Source organism: Myotis myotis, unplaced genomic scaffold (assembly GCF_014108235.1).
Source record: "Myotis myotis isolate mMyoMyo1 unplaced genomic scaffold, mMyoMyo1.p scaffold_m19_p_4, whole genome shotgun sequence".
In the NCBI taxonomy this organism is placed as follows: Eukaryota; Metazoa; Chordata; class Mammalia; order Chiroptera; family Vespertilionidae; genus Myotis; species Myotis myotis.
This window is the reverse complement of record NW_023416346.1, coordinates 40663830-40681083: the sequence shown is the minus strand read 5'-3', so window position 1 is coordinate 40681083 and position 17254 is coordinate 40663830. Positions and strand designations below refer to the sequence as shown.

General features: G+C 39.2%; 1 protein-coding gene across 3 annotated transcripts; it reads right to left on the bottom strand.

The window, feature by feature from the left end:
• Positions 1-213: 213 nt before the first annotated feature.
• Positions 214-5091, bottom strand: C1GALT1C1 (C1GALT1 specific chaperone 1). 3 transcript variants are annotated; one of them, XM_036304088.1, is made up of 3 exons: positions 4932-5091; positions 4617-4656; positions 214-2861 (listed from the first exon to the last, which is right to left on the bottom strand). In XM_036304088.1, exons 2-3 carry the CDS (start codon positions 4636-4638, stop codon positions 1900-1902), a joined length of 984 nt encoding a protein of 327 aa, XP_036159981.1. In that variant the 5' UTR covers positions 4639-4656; positions 4932-5091; the 3' UTR covers positions 214-1899. The 3 variants fall into 3 exon arrangements, with proteins under 3 accessions (XP_036159981.1, XP_036159982.1, XP_036159983.1); XM_036304089.1 differs by having other exon boundaries at positions 4888-5089; XM_036304090.1 differs by lacking the exon at positions 4617-4656 and having other exon boundaries at positions 4932-5089.
• Between the last annotated feature and the right edge of the window lie 12163 nt (positions 5092-17254).

Sequence of the window (17254 nt, the reverse complement as noted above, 5' to 3'; positions counted from 1 at the left end):
TATTAGCTTTTATTATATAGGATAGTCACAATCATGATCAGTTTCTCTTCGATTTCATTCTTCCCAACTATCCCCCCAAATAATGGTGGGGTTAGAGTTACAGTTTTTGGCTATTGAATGCATGGTAACCGTGACCTCAGTATTATTTTCTATGTGACAGATTCAGATTTTATCTATAAGAACTGGTACAAATAAGTTCGAAGAGACAGCATGTTAAGACAACCAACATTTTATAAATGTTATTACAGAGTTACATTATAAACAAATACTATGTATAAAAATATAATCAAGAGCATCAATTTGGTTTACTAGTAAAAGCAACTGTTACCTTAGCACCCATTAGGAAATTGAACAATGGAATGCATTCACTGATATATTTATTACAACTATATGCCAATACACTAATGTAACCAAACATAATATAGTAGACACTTAATATATTGGTTTTGGGGGCAAGGTGGCCCTCATAAACTGGTGTTATAATCAGTGAGATACCGTTTATCATTGGACTCACAGTGAACATGATTTGATTTGTAGTAATTGCATCTGAGGTAACATATTAAGTTGCTTGATAAAGGGGTTTTACTATTTTTCAAAATAACCCTTCATTTTAACAAAAATTTCCAATACGGAAAATCAGATAATTTAAAACAAAAGGTTTTTTACACACTACTCTGATGATCAATAATTTTAAGCCCAAGGTCCTCTTGGGGAAATTTCTGGTTTGCAAAAGCTGTGGGAGACCATTAACTTCATGAGCTCAGTTACAGGAAATACTGATCTCTAAAATATCATGGTCTCACACGCTATGGGGCCTTTATGGATCTAATTTAATTGAGCATGTGCAGGCCCAATTATAGGACAAATCAGCTCCAAGTATTTCACACATTTATAAGCACAGGAGCTACTGTATTCACCACTGGATAAAACTTCTGGGTAGCCACTTAAATTAGACAAATGGTATGGTACTCCAAGGTGAATGGTGAGGTTAAGGCTTCCATACCAAAACCAATTGGAATATGGTACAAGCATGAACATGGGGGAAAATTTCAAAATTTGAACAGGTAAACAAAACTAGGAAAGATTCAACTCAGGTTAAATGAAACTGCCCGATTGCCAAAAGTTTTTCAAAGGAGACTTCCACAGAACTCATTTGCCCAGCAAGAGTAAATAAATTTTAATTGATATAGTTTTATCTGAGACACAGCTGAGATACAAGTCACCAGTGCTGTAGTCACCACTCCAATTTCAGTATTTGCATAGAGAAGTACAGAGAGTTACATTGAAATTGTGTATGCTAAGGAATGCCATTAGATTAGCTCCCAGGAAAATTATTACACTCTGTAATTGTCAATTTTTCTCTCAAGGATGGATGTCAACTTCCACTTTTACATTGGTTGGGAACATTTCCTTTGTTGTTTGTGTATTTTGAGAAAGCAAAATCATTGGCACTTGCAGAGACTTAGAACATAAACCAACATTAGAAGTAATGAAAACATAGCTAAAAGTTTTACTTTAATCACAAATTAAGAACTAGAGATTCACTTACATATCTTAGAAAGCTAAAAAGACATGTTAAAATTTTAACCAGTCAGCAAAAATATGTGCCACAGATTTTAATGTTCATAATTTAGAATTTATTACATAAATATATTTATAAATATATGCTTGATTTGCAAAATTATTCTTAAAACACTTCTTTCCAACATGTTTGACATTTTCATATGTTTTAAGGAAAAAACTCATCCTATTTAAATTTTAATGTGTGATTAAACCAGTGTCACCAAACTGAAAAAGAGAAAAAGAAACATACTGCTGTACTGGATATGTAGTTGTTACTACAAATAATGACAACACATGTCCTATACAGTGATCATATACATGCTCTTATTTTATTTTTCAGTCGTTGTCAGAAACATTTGGAGGTAAGAAAACCAATGCATCATTGAAAATATGCCCAAATGCCCTAAGACGGTATACTCCATACATCATCACATGCATTTGATTAGGAGTCAGCCCATTGAAAGTAACAGCCATATCTGAACAACATCCTTCTACTACCTGGTTAGGTTGATTAGCCATTGCCTCTTTAATAAAAAGCCCAACAGATTTGGTATTAAATATATCTTTTCCTTCAGAATCTTCTGCATTTTCTGCAAACACTCCCGCATATTTCAGGCAGACTGCTAGCTGCTTATCTTCAGATATCTTCCAAATCATCCCTCCCTGTTCAGGACACTTTTCAGGGAACTTGAAAAGTCTGTTAAGTTTTTTCATTGATTCGATACTTAAGACAATTCCTCCTTCTATAGTCACATAATCAAGTTCTCCAGATTTTACAGTGTGGCCTAGATAGAAAGGGTGTGATGGATCCTTTTTTAACAAAAAATACTTTAAATTTTCAATAATAGCAAATGTTGAGGGGCGTGCAAGGAAGAACCAGTTGTAATGATCTCTATATTTGTCAAAGGCGTATTTGTAAGCTTTTCTCATCATTAACCACATGTCATTTGTTTCCATGTTAATTGACTCAAACACTTTAACCTTTTCAGAACTGAAGAACTCTGCTTTGTCACAGTGTTTGGTCCAGGTCTCCTTCACTGCAGCCCAAAGACTCACATCTTTAGGTTTTACAAGGATGATACAGTATACCCGAAAGCTCTTACTGAGCTCCATGCGTTCCTTCTCTGAAATTTTCAAGATATCTTCTTTTTTAGGAGCTTGTATGTGATGATGCTCATGGTGGTACATTTTATTTCCATAACCAATCTTAATATGTCCTAGCATAGTGATTAAGGCACAGAAAATGCTTCCCAGCATCATACCCTTCAGAAATGAACTGCTTTCAGAAAGCATTTTTCCTATAAAGAAGAAAAAAATTCTTAGGATACTTAACAGAAAAATATTAGTCTACTTATTTGATTTGGTATTCCTTATACAAATACCTTTTGCTCTTAACATTAAAAGAAGGTTCCCAAGTTTGAAATAAGTTAGTTGCATATAGTACCAAGGAGTCTATAAATCACGAGCTTCCAATTTATACTGTTCAGTATAAACTGGAACTTTGCAGCAACACCTCTATGCAGTAGAATTTTTCTGGGAGGTTATTTTTGTACTTCATCTATGGGGATTTAATTACCCAAGTACTAAATCAAAGCATTAACCTGAGAAACCAATGTTTCATAGCTTACCTTTTTATAATCCCCTTTAAAGGAATTTAGTTTCACAAGCTTGCATTATATTATTTAAATACCTCTGCAGATATAAATAAATAGACTTTTATATCAAAACTTTCAATTGAACAGATAATACCACCAACAATGGACAAATCACCAATGGTATCTGTGCTGGCATTTTTTGTTCTCAACCTGGTGCTTTATTTAACTGATGGTTGCTGTCCTTAGATGTTTTGAGTATATTTAAAACAAGTTTCTTGAGACTGACACCATATATGTTAATATTTACCCTTTTGTTCCTAAGACTAAATGGTTTCCAATAAGTAACCCAACTAGCTTATGCAATAAAAGCCCATAATGAAAATAAATTATTTGCACAAGAACTGAGTCAATATAGGCATATCTAGGAACCATTAATGACCATTTTTATTTCCTCCCAAGGCATTTTCTTATTTTGGGGGGCAGTAAAAGGGGTGAGGTCTACATTTTTATTTCAATTAGAAATAAAAGAAAAGCCAACATTAAATACAACTATTGAGATTTTCCCCAATTTCCCCTCTATCTCCACAAGAAATGGTTCTATTTAGCTACTGAGATTTTTCCCTTTGACTCTTAAAGTTGAAAGGGGTCTTAGAAGCTGCTTAATGTCATTTCTCATTTAACAGATAGGGAAACAGAGGGTCAAAAGAGTGTAAGTAACTGACCCAAAGTCACATAATTAGTCAATGGTAGGACTGAAGTTGAAATTAGATCTCTTGACATCAGTCTAATGTTTTTTTCTATTAGAGAATAATGATCTCAGCAATGCTTCTACCCATATTATCGATAACTTAATAAACAAGTTACAGAATAACCTTGTTTTCCTACAAATGAAAAAAATGTGGGATTTGTTAGCCACAGTTGACATTTTGCACACATTACTATATTGCTACATGCAAACCATCCCTTGATTTTCTTCCAGAGGAAATGGACTTTGACTTCTACTAGAAGGACAGGTGTGGGATAGCTTGGCAGATGTAATTCCTTAGTGGGGGTGGGAGGTGGGGAAAGAGGAAGGACGGTTTCTTGTGTCACCCATGGAACTTATTAAATAAACACAGCTCTAACGAGGAAAATAGAATGGACAGAAAACAAGTTCTACCTAATATTACAATTGTTAGATGCACTCTATAATTCAGATAAGATTTTGGCATTTCATCTTCTGGCCAATATGTGATAATTCACACGTCTCCCAGCTTGATAAGGGCATATGTACTTCAGAATTCTTCCAATGGGGATTCTACTCATGTATTACCCGCACCAATTATTCTAAGGGATATATATATTTTTCCATTAAGGGAGACAGAAAAAAATTACACTGGAGATGAACATGATGGGATATTTGGTGCAGAGGAGAGGGAAACTTAAAACGGCGCAGGGCACAAATGAAGCATATCTTACCAGAGTGGTTTTTGAGATGCATCTTTTTAGGTGAAGATAGCTGGGGGTGGAATACGGAAAAGGGAGGAGAATTAAATGGAGTCCAGAAGTGAGAGGGAGGTCATTGTCACCTTAAGGCCCTACTGAAGGGCCTCCAAGAAGGTGGCTCTAAGTATCTCTCCCCCCCCATCCCCAACTACTCCCACTGCACCTGCCCCGGGAACCCCGCCTAGAGCATGCTGGGAGTCGGCTAGGACCCAGGCCACCCAGAAAAGAGGGACGGGGCGGGCACCTCTGAGGGTCGCTCCGGGTGCAGGCTGATGCCCAGGCACTCACCCGCGTCTAGAAAGCGCAGCCGCGCAAGGCTTTTCTCTCACGTTCGCGTGCCCCTTGGTTACGCTAGTGGCTGGGCTGCTCTAGATGCAGGCGGTGTCCTCTCGTTGGTTTCGCTGAAAGTGGGGAGGGCCAGGAAGTGGACGCCGGGAAGGCGGGGCAGCGGGGCGGGACAAATGAACCCTTGGCCCGGTGGAGCGGCAGACCGGCGGCGAAGTGGGAAGGGCGGCGCGCACGCAGCACGCCCCTTTTCCCCGCCCCCTGCCGAGGTCAGAGAAGCGCGTCCCGCTGGCGTGACCTGCACGCTGGTCTGTACCCAATGGGACCTCCAGAGAGACTGCGTGCGTCTGACCTGCTGACACCTCCTACCTCTTCACTTTCCCTGCGTGGAAGCTGCGAGAGCTCCGGAGAACTAGCGAGAGCGTTGCTCTTGCCGTTCTAGTGTCAGATTTGTTAATGTTTTCTCTAACATTTGCCGTCGTCATTGCACCCATTAATTAACAGAAAGTGCTCAACCCGGTACTACTGGGCTGGGACGAAAATACAAGGCACAGAAATAGTTATCAAATTACGAGGGCAAGGATTCGCTATGGTTTTTGGAATGGCATCTGAAGCCTGAGTCTGGAATCCAAGCCTGTCTTCACTGCGTCCTGTGGTATGCTGGGAAAGTTACTTCACCTTGCTATGCCTCACGCCCCTTCTTTGTAAAATACGGGAAATATCACTGTAGTGCTATCTCATAGGAGATTAAATGAGATAGTGCATATGACACCATGAGCAAAAGACCAAGCATAAAGTAAGCATTCGTTAAATGTTGGCTATTATTTTCACCCCTGCAACACTAGTAGTTAGCCTAGTGCTAGCAGTGGACAGTACATATTTGTGGAATTAATGAATTCTAGAGCTACAGAAGAGGAACCAGGACCAGGATAAGGCACTTCCTAAAGGTTACAGAGAAATTAAAGGCAGTGGTGGGACTAGAACCCAGGTCCTAATTAAAAGTGCAGAAATCTCCGCTAAACATGTTATGTGCCTTTTAAAATTAATTTTTGTGGCAGACAGGTTTTTTTTCCTTCTAAAAAGCACAAAGTCTTACAAATATTTAAAATGTACTGTTAGTAGGTTCTATCCAAAAAACATTGAATGGTGACTTAGGTCTGAGTTTCTAAAGACAATATACTTGAGTATTGGCAATGATCCAGTGTAGATGGAAGGTTTCAAGAAGCACTGAAACAATGGACAAATAGATTTTAGGAATTTACTATCCTGGTAGCACTACCCTAAATTTTGGAGTTATAGTGGTGAACAAAATTAGCCCCCCCCCCCCCTTTGGAGCTCTCAGCGTAGCAGGGAAAAAAAAGACAAATTATTCATTACAAACAATTATAATGGTGTTATGTTCTTTAAAGGAATACAAAAACCAATTTTAGTACTGGAAAGTTTGCAGAGTATCTTCACTATATTTTGTTAACTAATAGATATTGTCTATTTTCACATCATATATATAAATATGTACATTTGTACATAGGTAAGTGAAATGAGTTGCAGAATAATGCGTATAGTATGAATATACTTTGGTGAAAGCAAACAAAATTTTATATATGTACACATTTTTTATCTGTTTGTATGAGCAAGGAGAGTTGTGGAAGGCTCCTCAGCAGGCTGTTACTATTTATTACATCAGGAAGTCCAGGTGTGGGTGATTACTTTTGTCTTTATACATCCTCTTATTGCGTTGTTCCACTGGTTATAATAAGCATTTGCTATTTTTGAATTTGAAGAATAGCTAATAAAGGGATCTTTAAAATTAGAGGGACAAAGTGTTTAAGAGGAAAAGAAACCAGTAAAAGTACCCTTTAAAGAATGAAATCTTATCTTTTGTGACAGCATGGATGGACCTGGAAGGTATTATGCTAAGGGAAGTAAGTCAGACAGAAAATACAAATACCATATGGTTTCACTTATATGTGAAATCTAATGAACAAAATAAACAAAGTAGGAACAGACTCATAGATACAGAGAACAGACTTGACAGTTGTCAGAGGGAGAGGGTTGGTGGCCTAGGTAAAAACGTGAAGGAATTAAGCAGTACAAATTGGCAGTTACAGAATAGCCACAGAGATGTAGATTACAACATAGGAACTGTAGTCAGTAATATCATGATAACTATGTATTGGGCCAAATGGGCACTTGAAGTAGTGGGAGAGCTACTCTGTAAAGGACATGATTTTCTAACCACTTTACATCTGAAATTAATACAGAATAATGTTGAATGTATACTAATTGGAAAATTTAAAAAATAAATTAAAAAAAGAAACCAACAGACTAACTAGAAAAAAATTAATTCAGGGGACAGAAAATTTGGAATAACCTAATGAGCAGTCTATGCACTGTATATAAGACAGAAAAATAACATGCAATTAATGTCTGTTAAAATTAAGAATGTTTATACTTTTTGGCCCAGCAAACCCACTTCTTGTGATCTCTCCTCCAGAAATTAAAGCACCAAAATGTAAGGCTAAATGTATAAGGCAAATGCATTGTTTTTTATAATAGCAAAAGTAGGGAATGTCCATCAATAAGAGAATGGTTGAATTAATTATGGTGCATCCATGTAGTGGAATAGTAAGCATAAAATAAACATCTTATTTCAGTAACCTGCATTAAACACTTCACTAAACACACTAACCTGCACTTTGTGGGGGAGGGTTACTTTTGAGTTTGGTTGCCTTTATATACCCAGTAGGTAAAGCAGAATTGCATTCAAAACTGACAACACTGCATTTTTGGTAAAGCCCTCCTGCCAAGTACATGCATTATTCAGCATGAGAAGTGATTAATATCTAGTAATTGGCGATTCACTTGCATACGAGCCCTCAAATTTTCAAAACCACTGGGAAGGCCTTTGGGAAATGAACATGGTTTTCTACAACAGTTCATTAGAATAATAAATATTGAAGAAAATCTAAGGTTGTTTTCTACATAACATCTTTTTGGAGGGTTAAAAATGTCTTCTGTATTTACCAACATTAAGTACCTGTGGTATATGTACCTATTCTGCCTAGAGTTTCACAACTGTTCATCTTCAATAAACAAATTCCCTTGACTGAGCAAATTCATTATTGTTTCCATTTGAGTATAGTTTAGTCCCTAAATGAATCTCATTTGTGTGTTCAGACATAGTTATGTTTACAATCTTGTTTCAAAAATGTTTTTCCAGCCCTGGCCGGTGTGGCTCAATGGATAGAGCGTCGGCCTGCGGACTGAAGGGTCTCAGGTTCGATTCCGGTCAAGGGCATGTACCTTGGTTGCGGGCACATCCCCAGTAGGGGGTTTGCAGAAGGCAGCTGATTGATGTTTCTCTCTCATTGATGTTTCTCTCTCATCGATGTTTCTAACTCCCTATATCCCTCTCCCTTCCTCTCTGTGGAAAATCAATAAAATATATATATATATTTTTAAATATATTTTATTGATTTTTTACAGAGAGGAAGGGAGAGAGATAGAGAGCTAGAACATCGATGAGAGAGAAACATCGATCAGCTGCCTCCTGCACATCTCCTACTGGGGATGTGCCCGCAACCCAGGTACATGCCCTTGACCGGAATCGAACCTGGGACCTTTTAGTCCGCAGGCCGACGCTCTATCCACTGAGCCAAACCGGTTTCGGCAATAAAATATATTTTAAAAAATGTTTTTCCATTTGATGGCTGTCTGAGAGCTTTCCTTTTTTTAAAAAAACCCGTTTACCTGCCAACAAATATGTATTATGTGTTTGCAGTAGGTCAGGCACCGTGCTAGGTATTGTTTCCTTTAAAAACTTTATTATGGGAAATTTCAAACATATACAGAAATAGAGAGAAAAGTACAATGAAACCACATGTTCTTTTTGGGAAGCTTTAACATAAATTCAAAGCCAATCTTGTTCATTGCTCATCTCTATCACTTCCACTTCCCTCCCAGGTTATGGTGAAGCATCTTTAGGACATAGAATTTCATCCACAAACATTTCAAAATGTATCTATAAGAAATAAAGGCTTCTTAAACCCCCCTCCCCCCACAATACCACTAGACAACTAAAAATGAATAGTTCTTTAATATAACCAAGCATCCAGTCAGTTCAAATTACCAATAATATCACAAATATCATTCTTATTTTTAATCAAAATCCAAATAGTCTGCACATTGTGATTGGTTTTTGTGTCTCAAAAGTCTCTATTTGTCTATAGGTTCTCTCGCTCTCTCCACTCTCTCCACCCTGCCTTGATATTTTTTTGTTGAAGAGACCTGTTTTTGTCTTGTACAGTTAACCACAGTCTGTGCAGGTAGCCTCATCCTGTTTCTTTAATATGTTTAGCTGTCCTTTGTGTTCCTTACTAGTATAAGCAAGTAGTTGGATCAAAAGTAGGGTTGCCAGATTTAGCAAATAAAAATACAGGTTGCCCAGTTAAAATTGAATTTCAGATAATCAACAAATACTCATTTAGTCTAAGCATGTCCCAAATATAATGCATAGGACACACTAAATATTGCATGGGACATGCTTACAGTAAAAAAAATTTTTGTTTATCTGAAATTCAATTTTAACTGGGCATCGTGAATTTTATCTGGCAATTGTAAACCCTAATTGTATCTGTCTCTTTTTTTTAAATCCTCACCAGAGGGTATTTTCCCATTGATTTTTAGAGAGTGGAAGAGAGGGGAAAGACAGGGAGAAATATCAATGTGAGAGAAACACATCGATTGGTTGCCTCCTGCATGTGCCCTGACCAGATCCTGGTCCAGGGTGGAACCTGAAACCTAGGTATGTGCTCTTGACCCCTTGACCGGAATCGAACCCAGGACCCTTCTATCTGCAGGCCGACGCTCTATCCACTGAGCCAAACTGGCTAGGGTGTGTCTATCTCTCTTTGTGATGATAGCTGCCATTGATGCATAATGCCTAGATTCATAATTTCTTAGGGTTGCAATATGGTGATCTAATTTTCCAAGGCATATTTTATTTTATTTTACATTGGAAATGATTAATTTTATTGTCAGTTATCCATGGGATTTGATCATTTGAATTTGGCAACTGTTGAGAGAGGTTAGCTTTTGCTTTATTTTTGTTAGGACACCACTTACTTTACATTAAGGCCCACCCCCCCCTTTTTTTTTTACAAAGGGTATTACATATGTGTCCTCATTTTTCCCACCCCCCTTGACAATCCACTGGCCTCCCCTATCCCCCAGTGTCTTATGTCCATTGGTTATGCTTATATGCATGTATACAAGTCCTTCGGTTGATCTCTTACCCCCCTCCTTCCTGCCCCCCAACCCTCCCCGGCCTTCCCGCTGCAGTTTGACAATCTGTTTGAGGCAGCTCTGCCTCTGTATCTATTATTGTTCATAAGTTTATAATGGTCTTTATTATCCATGAATGAGTGAGATCATGTGGTATTTTTCCTTCATTGACTGGCTTATTTCACTTAGCATAATGTTCTCCAGTTCCATCCATGCTGTTGCAAATGGTAAGAGTTCCTTCTTTTTTACAGCAGCATAGTATTCCATCATGTAGATGTACCACAGTTTTCTAATCCATTCATCCACTGATGGACACTTAGGCTGTTTCCAGATCTTAGCTATGGTGAATTGTGCTGCTATGAACATATGGGTGCATATATACTTTCTGATTGGTGTTTCTGGTTTCTTGGTATATATTCCTAGAAGAGGGATCACAGGGTCAAATGGGAGTTCCATTTTCAGTATTTTGAGGAAACTCCATACTGTCTTCCATAGTGGCTGCACCAGTCTGCATTCCCACCAGCAGTGCACAAGTGTTCCTTTTTCTCCACATCCTCTCCAGCACTTGTCGTTTGTTGATTTGTTGATGATAGCCAGTCTGACAGGTGTGAGATGGTACCTCATTGTTGTTTTGATTTGCATCTCTCGGATGATTAGTGACTTTGAGCATGTTTTCATATGTTTCTTGGCTTTCTGAATGTCCTCTTTTGAAAGGTGTCTATTTAGATCCTTTGCCCATTTTTTGATTGCATTGTTTATCTTCCTTTTGTTAAGTTGTATGAGTTCCCTATAAATTTTGGAGATTAGGCCCTTATCAGTGATAACATTGGCAAATATGTTCTCCCATGCAGTGGGCTTTCTTGTTGTTTTGTTGATGGTTTCTTTTTCTGTGCAGAAGCTTTTTATTTTGATGTAGTCCCATTTGTTCATTTTCTCTTTAGTTTCAAGTGCCCTAGGAGCTGTATCGGTGAAGAAATTGCTTCGGCATATGTCTGAGATTTTATTGCCTTTGGATTCTTCTAGAATTTTTATGGTTTCCCGTCGTACATTTAAGTCCTTTATCCATTTTGAGTTTATTTTTGTGTATGGTGTAAGTTGGTGGTCTAGTTTCATTTTCTTGCATATATCTGTCCAATTTTCCCAACACCATTTATTGAAGAGACTATCTTGACTCCATTGTATGTTCTTGCCTCCTTTGTCAAATACCAAGGCATATTTTAAAGAGGAAGCTTGATGTAGTGATTAAGAGGTCAGGCTCTGGCATAGGAAGGATATAGTTTGAGCTCTGGCTCAGAGGCTTACTAGCTGTGTGACCAGGGGCAAGTTAGTTTCCTTCTCCCAGCCTTAGCTTCCTCATCTGTAAAACAAGGCTACTAAGAGTACCTATTTCATAAGATTTTTTTGAGGATCAAATGAGTATGTGGAGCATTTAGAACAATGCCCATACACAGTAGATATTCTTAGGAGCTAGCTATTAGATCTAATGAGACTCTTGAATTATGACCTTTCAAATTCATGATTTTCCAATATTAAAAAATTTAAAGCCTACATTAAACAGTCAAGTTATATTTTCACATTATTAATAAAAATAACAATAAAGATTTATTGAATGAATAGCCTCTCATATTTGTCCAGTGACTGGTCTATCCATTTTTTTTTTTATATCTGGAGAATCTTGGGTTTAGGGTGGTGACTTGCTCTTGCTGTGTGTAAAAGTTAAGAAGTACACAATAGATCAAGGACTAGGTCCTATCCTAAGACTCTTTAAAAAAATAAATACTTTTATTGATTTCAGAGAGAAAAGGAGAGGGAGAGAGTTAGAAACATCAATGGTGAGAGAGAATCATTGACTGGCTGAGTCCTGCATGCTCCACACGGGATCGAGCCTACAACCCGGGCATGTGCCCTGACCAGGAATTGAACCCTGACCTCCTGGTTCATAGGTTGATGCTCAACACTGAGCCATGCCAACAGGGCCCAAGATTCTTTTGATGGAAAATGTTAAGTGAGCAAAATTGTGTGGTCCTCCCTCTGTGCAGCTCTTTCCTTTCTTGGTTCCAGTGACAATACTATCTTGCTTTCTTTTTCAACTTGTTGTTTCTTTCTCAAACTACTCCTTCCCTACCCCCATTCTTGGTGTCTCTTTCTCTTCTGAATGTAGTTGCTCCCCAGGGTTCTATCCTTGGGTCATTTTTATTGTTATATTCTCAACCTTTGATACCTACTTAATAGCTTCATCTATTCAAATAGCTTCAACCATTAACCTGGAGGATCATGGTTTCCAAATCTGTATTTCTGGCCACTATCTCTTCCTGGAGTTTTGGAACCAAAATTGAATAACTTATTTGATATCTCCATGTGGCTGTTTCAGAGAGAATCTTACATTCAATGGGTCAGCTTATCTGGATCCATATTTTAACCAATCAACTGTAAACAAACAAAAAAGGAGAAAATTTGCTTAGTTACTGATGACATTTAGTATTTGGTGACATTAAAAAGCTTAATGTTAACTTTTTTTAAAATTAAATATTTATTGTTCAGATTATTACAGTTATTACTTTTCCCCCCCATAGCTCCCCTCCACCCATTTCCCACCCCCGCCTCCGCTCTCACCCCCCCACTGTCCTCATCCATAGGTGTACGATTTTTGTTGAGTCTCTTCCTGCATCCCCCACACCCCTTTCCCCCAAAAGAATAGTCAGTACACTCCCTTTCTATACCCCTGATTCTATTATAATCACCAGTTTATTCTGTTCATCAGATTATTTATTCACTTGAGTTTTAGATTTACTCGTTGATAGATGTGTATTTGTTGTTCATAGTTTGTATCTTTACCATTTTATTCTTCTTCCTCTTCTTAAAGGATACCTTTCAGCATTTCATATAATACTGGTTTGGTGGTGATGAACCCCTTTAGCTTTTCCTTATCTGTGAAGCTCTTTATCTGACCTTCACTTCTGAATGATAGCTTTGCTGGATAAAGTAATCTTGGTTGTAGGTTCTTGGTATTCATCACTTTGAATATTTCTTGCCACTCCCTTCTGGCCTGCAAAGTTTCTGTTGAGAAATCAGCTGACAGTTGTATGGGTACTCCCTTGTAGGTAACTGAGTTTCTTTCTCTTGCTGCTTTTAAGATTCTCTCTCTGTCTTTTGCTCTTGGCATTTTAATGATGATGTGTCTTGGTGTGGTCCTCTTTAGATTCCTTTTGTTTGGGGTTCTCTGCACTTCCTGGACTTGTAAGTCTATTTCTTTCACCAGGTAGGGGAAGTTTTCTGTCATTATTTCTTCAAATAGGTTTTCAATATATTGCTCTCTCTCATCTTCTGGCACCCCTATAATTCAGATGTTGGTACGCTTGAAGCTGTCCCAGAGGCTCCTTACACAATCTTCATATTTTTGGATTCTTTTTACATTTTGCTTTTCTGGTTGGGTGTTTTTGTTTCTTCATATTTCAAATCTTTGACTTGATTCTTGCGATCTTCTAGTCTGCTGTTGGAACTCTGCATAATATTCTTTATTTCAGTCAGTGTATGCTTAATTTCTAGTTGGTTCTTTATCACAACCTCGAGGGTCTCATTAGATTTCTTGAGGGTCTCATTAAATTTATCGGCGGTTTCTAGAAAATTCTTGAAAAACCTTAAAAGTGTGGTTTTAAACTCTATATCCAGTAGTTTGCTTTCCTCCATTTCTGTCATTTGTGTCCTATTTCTTTGTCTCTGCATTTTTTATGCTTCACTGTGTCGATAGAGTGGCTTTCTGTACTAGGTGTCCTATAGGGCCCAGTGGCTCAGCCTCCCCAATTACCTGAGGTAGACACGCTTGTTGCACCCCCTTGTGGGCTTTGTGCACAGTCTTGTTGTAGTTAAGCCTTGATTGTTGTAGGTAACACTAGGAGGGATTGACCTCCAGGCCAATTGGCTATGAGAATCAGCTGTGTCTGCAGTGGGAGAACTTCTGTGCTGGAGACACCCCTCTGGGGCAAGACTTGCTTCAATGGGGCTTTGGTGCTCACTGAGTCTGCCCCCTGAGTGTGTCCTTTATGAATCCGAGGAGCTGCAATCTGGTTGGTCCCACTCTGACCACTGGGCACACTGGCTCCTGGATCTCTAAGGAGGTGCTAATCAAGCCTCTGCCTGAGGCTATCCAGCAGGAGCCAGCTGTGACGCAATGCAAGTTGCCCTGGGGCCTTGGGCCAGCTGCAGTTTTTTAGGTAATTATCAGATTGCAAAGGGCCAGGCCTTTCATATGCAAAAGCCTCCGTGCAGGGCTTGGGCAGGGCGGGATCCCAGGGGATCAACAGAGCAGTTATTGCTGCTCTCAGTCCTGCCCTCAGAGGCCCTGCTTCTCAGTGTCCTGGCAATTGCTGCAAGCACCCCCGAGAGAAAGCTGCCCTCGAGTTCTGACCGATGCCAGACAGTCCAGTTTCTCCCATATGGGTCTGGGTCCCCAGAGACTTGCCTGGAACTGGAGCTCAGAGCTTGAGACTCCCTCCCGATTGAAAAAGACAACCGTGTCCTCAGCCGCCAACCCTCTCCGCATGCGCCTCTGTACCTCTGTATTTTACTTCTGCACCGCACCTCCTCTGTGTCTCGGTATGCTTTTCTCTTTCCTTCTAGTTGTAGAATTTCCACTCAGCCAGCCTTCCTGTGGTTCTGGATGATGTCCGTTCCGTCTTTTAGTTGTATTTTTGAAGTGGTTGTGCGAGGCAGCAATCTCCGGTGTTTACCTATGCCACTGTCTTGGTTTCTCCTCTTAATGTTAACTTTTTAGGGGAGATAATTATATGTGGCTATGTTAAGACAATCTTTCAGAAATATATATTGAAGTGTTTATGGATGATATCATAAAATGTCTGGGATTTACTTCAAAATAATCCAGTTGGAGAGAGGAGGATGGGTAAAGGTATTGAAACAAGATTGACAGTAACTCAATTATCAGTGAGTTGATAATTGTTGAACTATGTAATGGGTATATAGGGCTTCAATATCCTATTCTCTCTGTTGTGTTTGGAAATTTGTGTAATAAAAATGTTAAAAGCTAAAAAGTGTCCAAAACTAAATTGATTAACCTTGCCTACATCCATTTCCTGACAATAATTTTTCTATTAATGTCCCCTTATCTTCTCAGTCACTTATTAAAACCCAAAGCTCTTTTATTTTATTTTATTATTTTATTTTTTATTTTTTTTCCAAAGCTCTTTTAATTTCCTTTTTCTCCCTGACTTCTACACCCAATCAGTTCCTAAGTCAGGCTGAGACCCTTCAGAGCGAATCCTGTTTCTGTCCTTTCTTTTTCATTCAAACTGCTATCCTTCTAAGAAGTTCCTCATTACTTCTTGCTTAAACTAGTGTAATGACATTCATAAATTCCTCCCCGCTTCCAGTCCCTTCTTACTTGGTTTATGTAAAGCATGTAACATAGTGCTTGATACTTAATCCCTCCTGTCTTTCGCCTGACTTGTGAATTTATCTTCCTTACTGCTGCCTGCTTAGCCTTCTGATACATCATCATCCCTCTTCCCTGAGAGAGACTGCTCCTCACTCCCTTTCAGAATGCTTTCCTACCAATCCCTTCTGGATCCTGCAACCTCACTGCTGCCTCCACTTCACCCTAACTGCCATGTGGAGGAAGCATGTGTGACTGAATTAAGACTGATCTCTCAGTTCCAAAGTTAGATATAAGATCAGGGGAGTCTTTACCTATAGACAAAATGGTCATACTAAATGTGAGTAAAAGAGAAGTTTTAAAGCTGCTTCTTGTCTCCCCAACTCAGTGGGGAAGAAAAGGAAGGATCTCTAGTCCAGAGGGATCAGCTTCTAGATCCAGGCAGGGAAGGATAAATGCTGATGGCAAAGAAGGAGCTTCATGGATATTACTCTGGCAAGCCAGGGGCTTCTTTTTTAAATTAATTTTTAAATATATTTTTATTGATTTCAGAGAGGAAGGGAGAGAGAGAGAGAGAGAGATAGAAACATCAATAGTGAGAGAGAATCATTGATAGGCTGCCCCCTGATTGCCCCACACTGGGGATCGAGCCTGCAACCTGTGCATGTGCCCTGACTGGTAATCGAACCATGACCTCCTGGTTCATAGGTTGATAATCAACAACTGAGCCACGCCGGCCGGGCAAGCTAGTGGCTTCTTCCTTTTCTTTTAAGATAAATCTTTATTGTTCAGATTATTACAGTTGTTCCTCTCCTCCCCCCCCCATAGCTCCCCTCCACCCGGTTCCCACCCCACCCTCTGCCCTTATCCCCCCCCCACTGTCCTCATCCATAGGTGTACAATTTTTGTCCAGTCTCTTCACGCACCCCCACACCCCTTTCCCCCCGAGAATTGTCAGTCCACTCCCTTTCTATGCCCCTGATTCTATTATATTCACCAGTTTATTCTGTCCATCAGATTTTTTATTCACTTGATTTTTAGATTCACTTGTTGATAGATATGTATTTGTTGTTCATAATTTTTATCTTTACCATTTTCTTCTTCTTCCTCTTCTTAAAGAATACCTTTCAGCATTTCATATAATACTGGTTTGGTGGTGATGAACTCCTTTAGCTAGTGGCTTCTTGAGGAAGTACACCTTTCCTCGTCTGGCTAAGGGAAGAAAAGCAAGAGCTGCCTCCAGCGGATCTCAGGGGCAGTATCAGCAGTGTGGACTGGGGAAAGATCCTGTAGCCCAGAGCTGTCCTAGAGAAATGGCTATAGAACATTTGCTTTTGGTGGTCTGGCTGGGTATAGTTCTGCTATGGAGAGCAGCCAAGCATTCAGGGACTGGACTGATCAAGCACAAAGAACCCCCATCCTTTAAAAAGAAAATTCTGTAAGTCAGCCAGTCACATTCTTCATTTTAAGCATAACACTTTGCAACTAAAACCAAACTGCTGTATTATAATCAAGATGCATCCGCCTGCATCCGCCTGCATATTTAAGGCCCACAGGCTTCAACTAATTTAAGGGAACCATCTGGTGAGAAAAAGAGAAAGTCTTACTACAAAGTGGCATTGATTTCAGGCTCAGGCCTCAAAAGGGATTGTCCGTG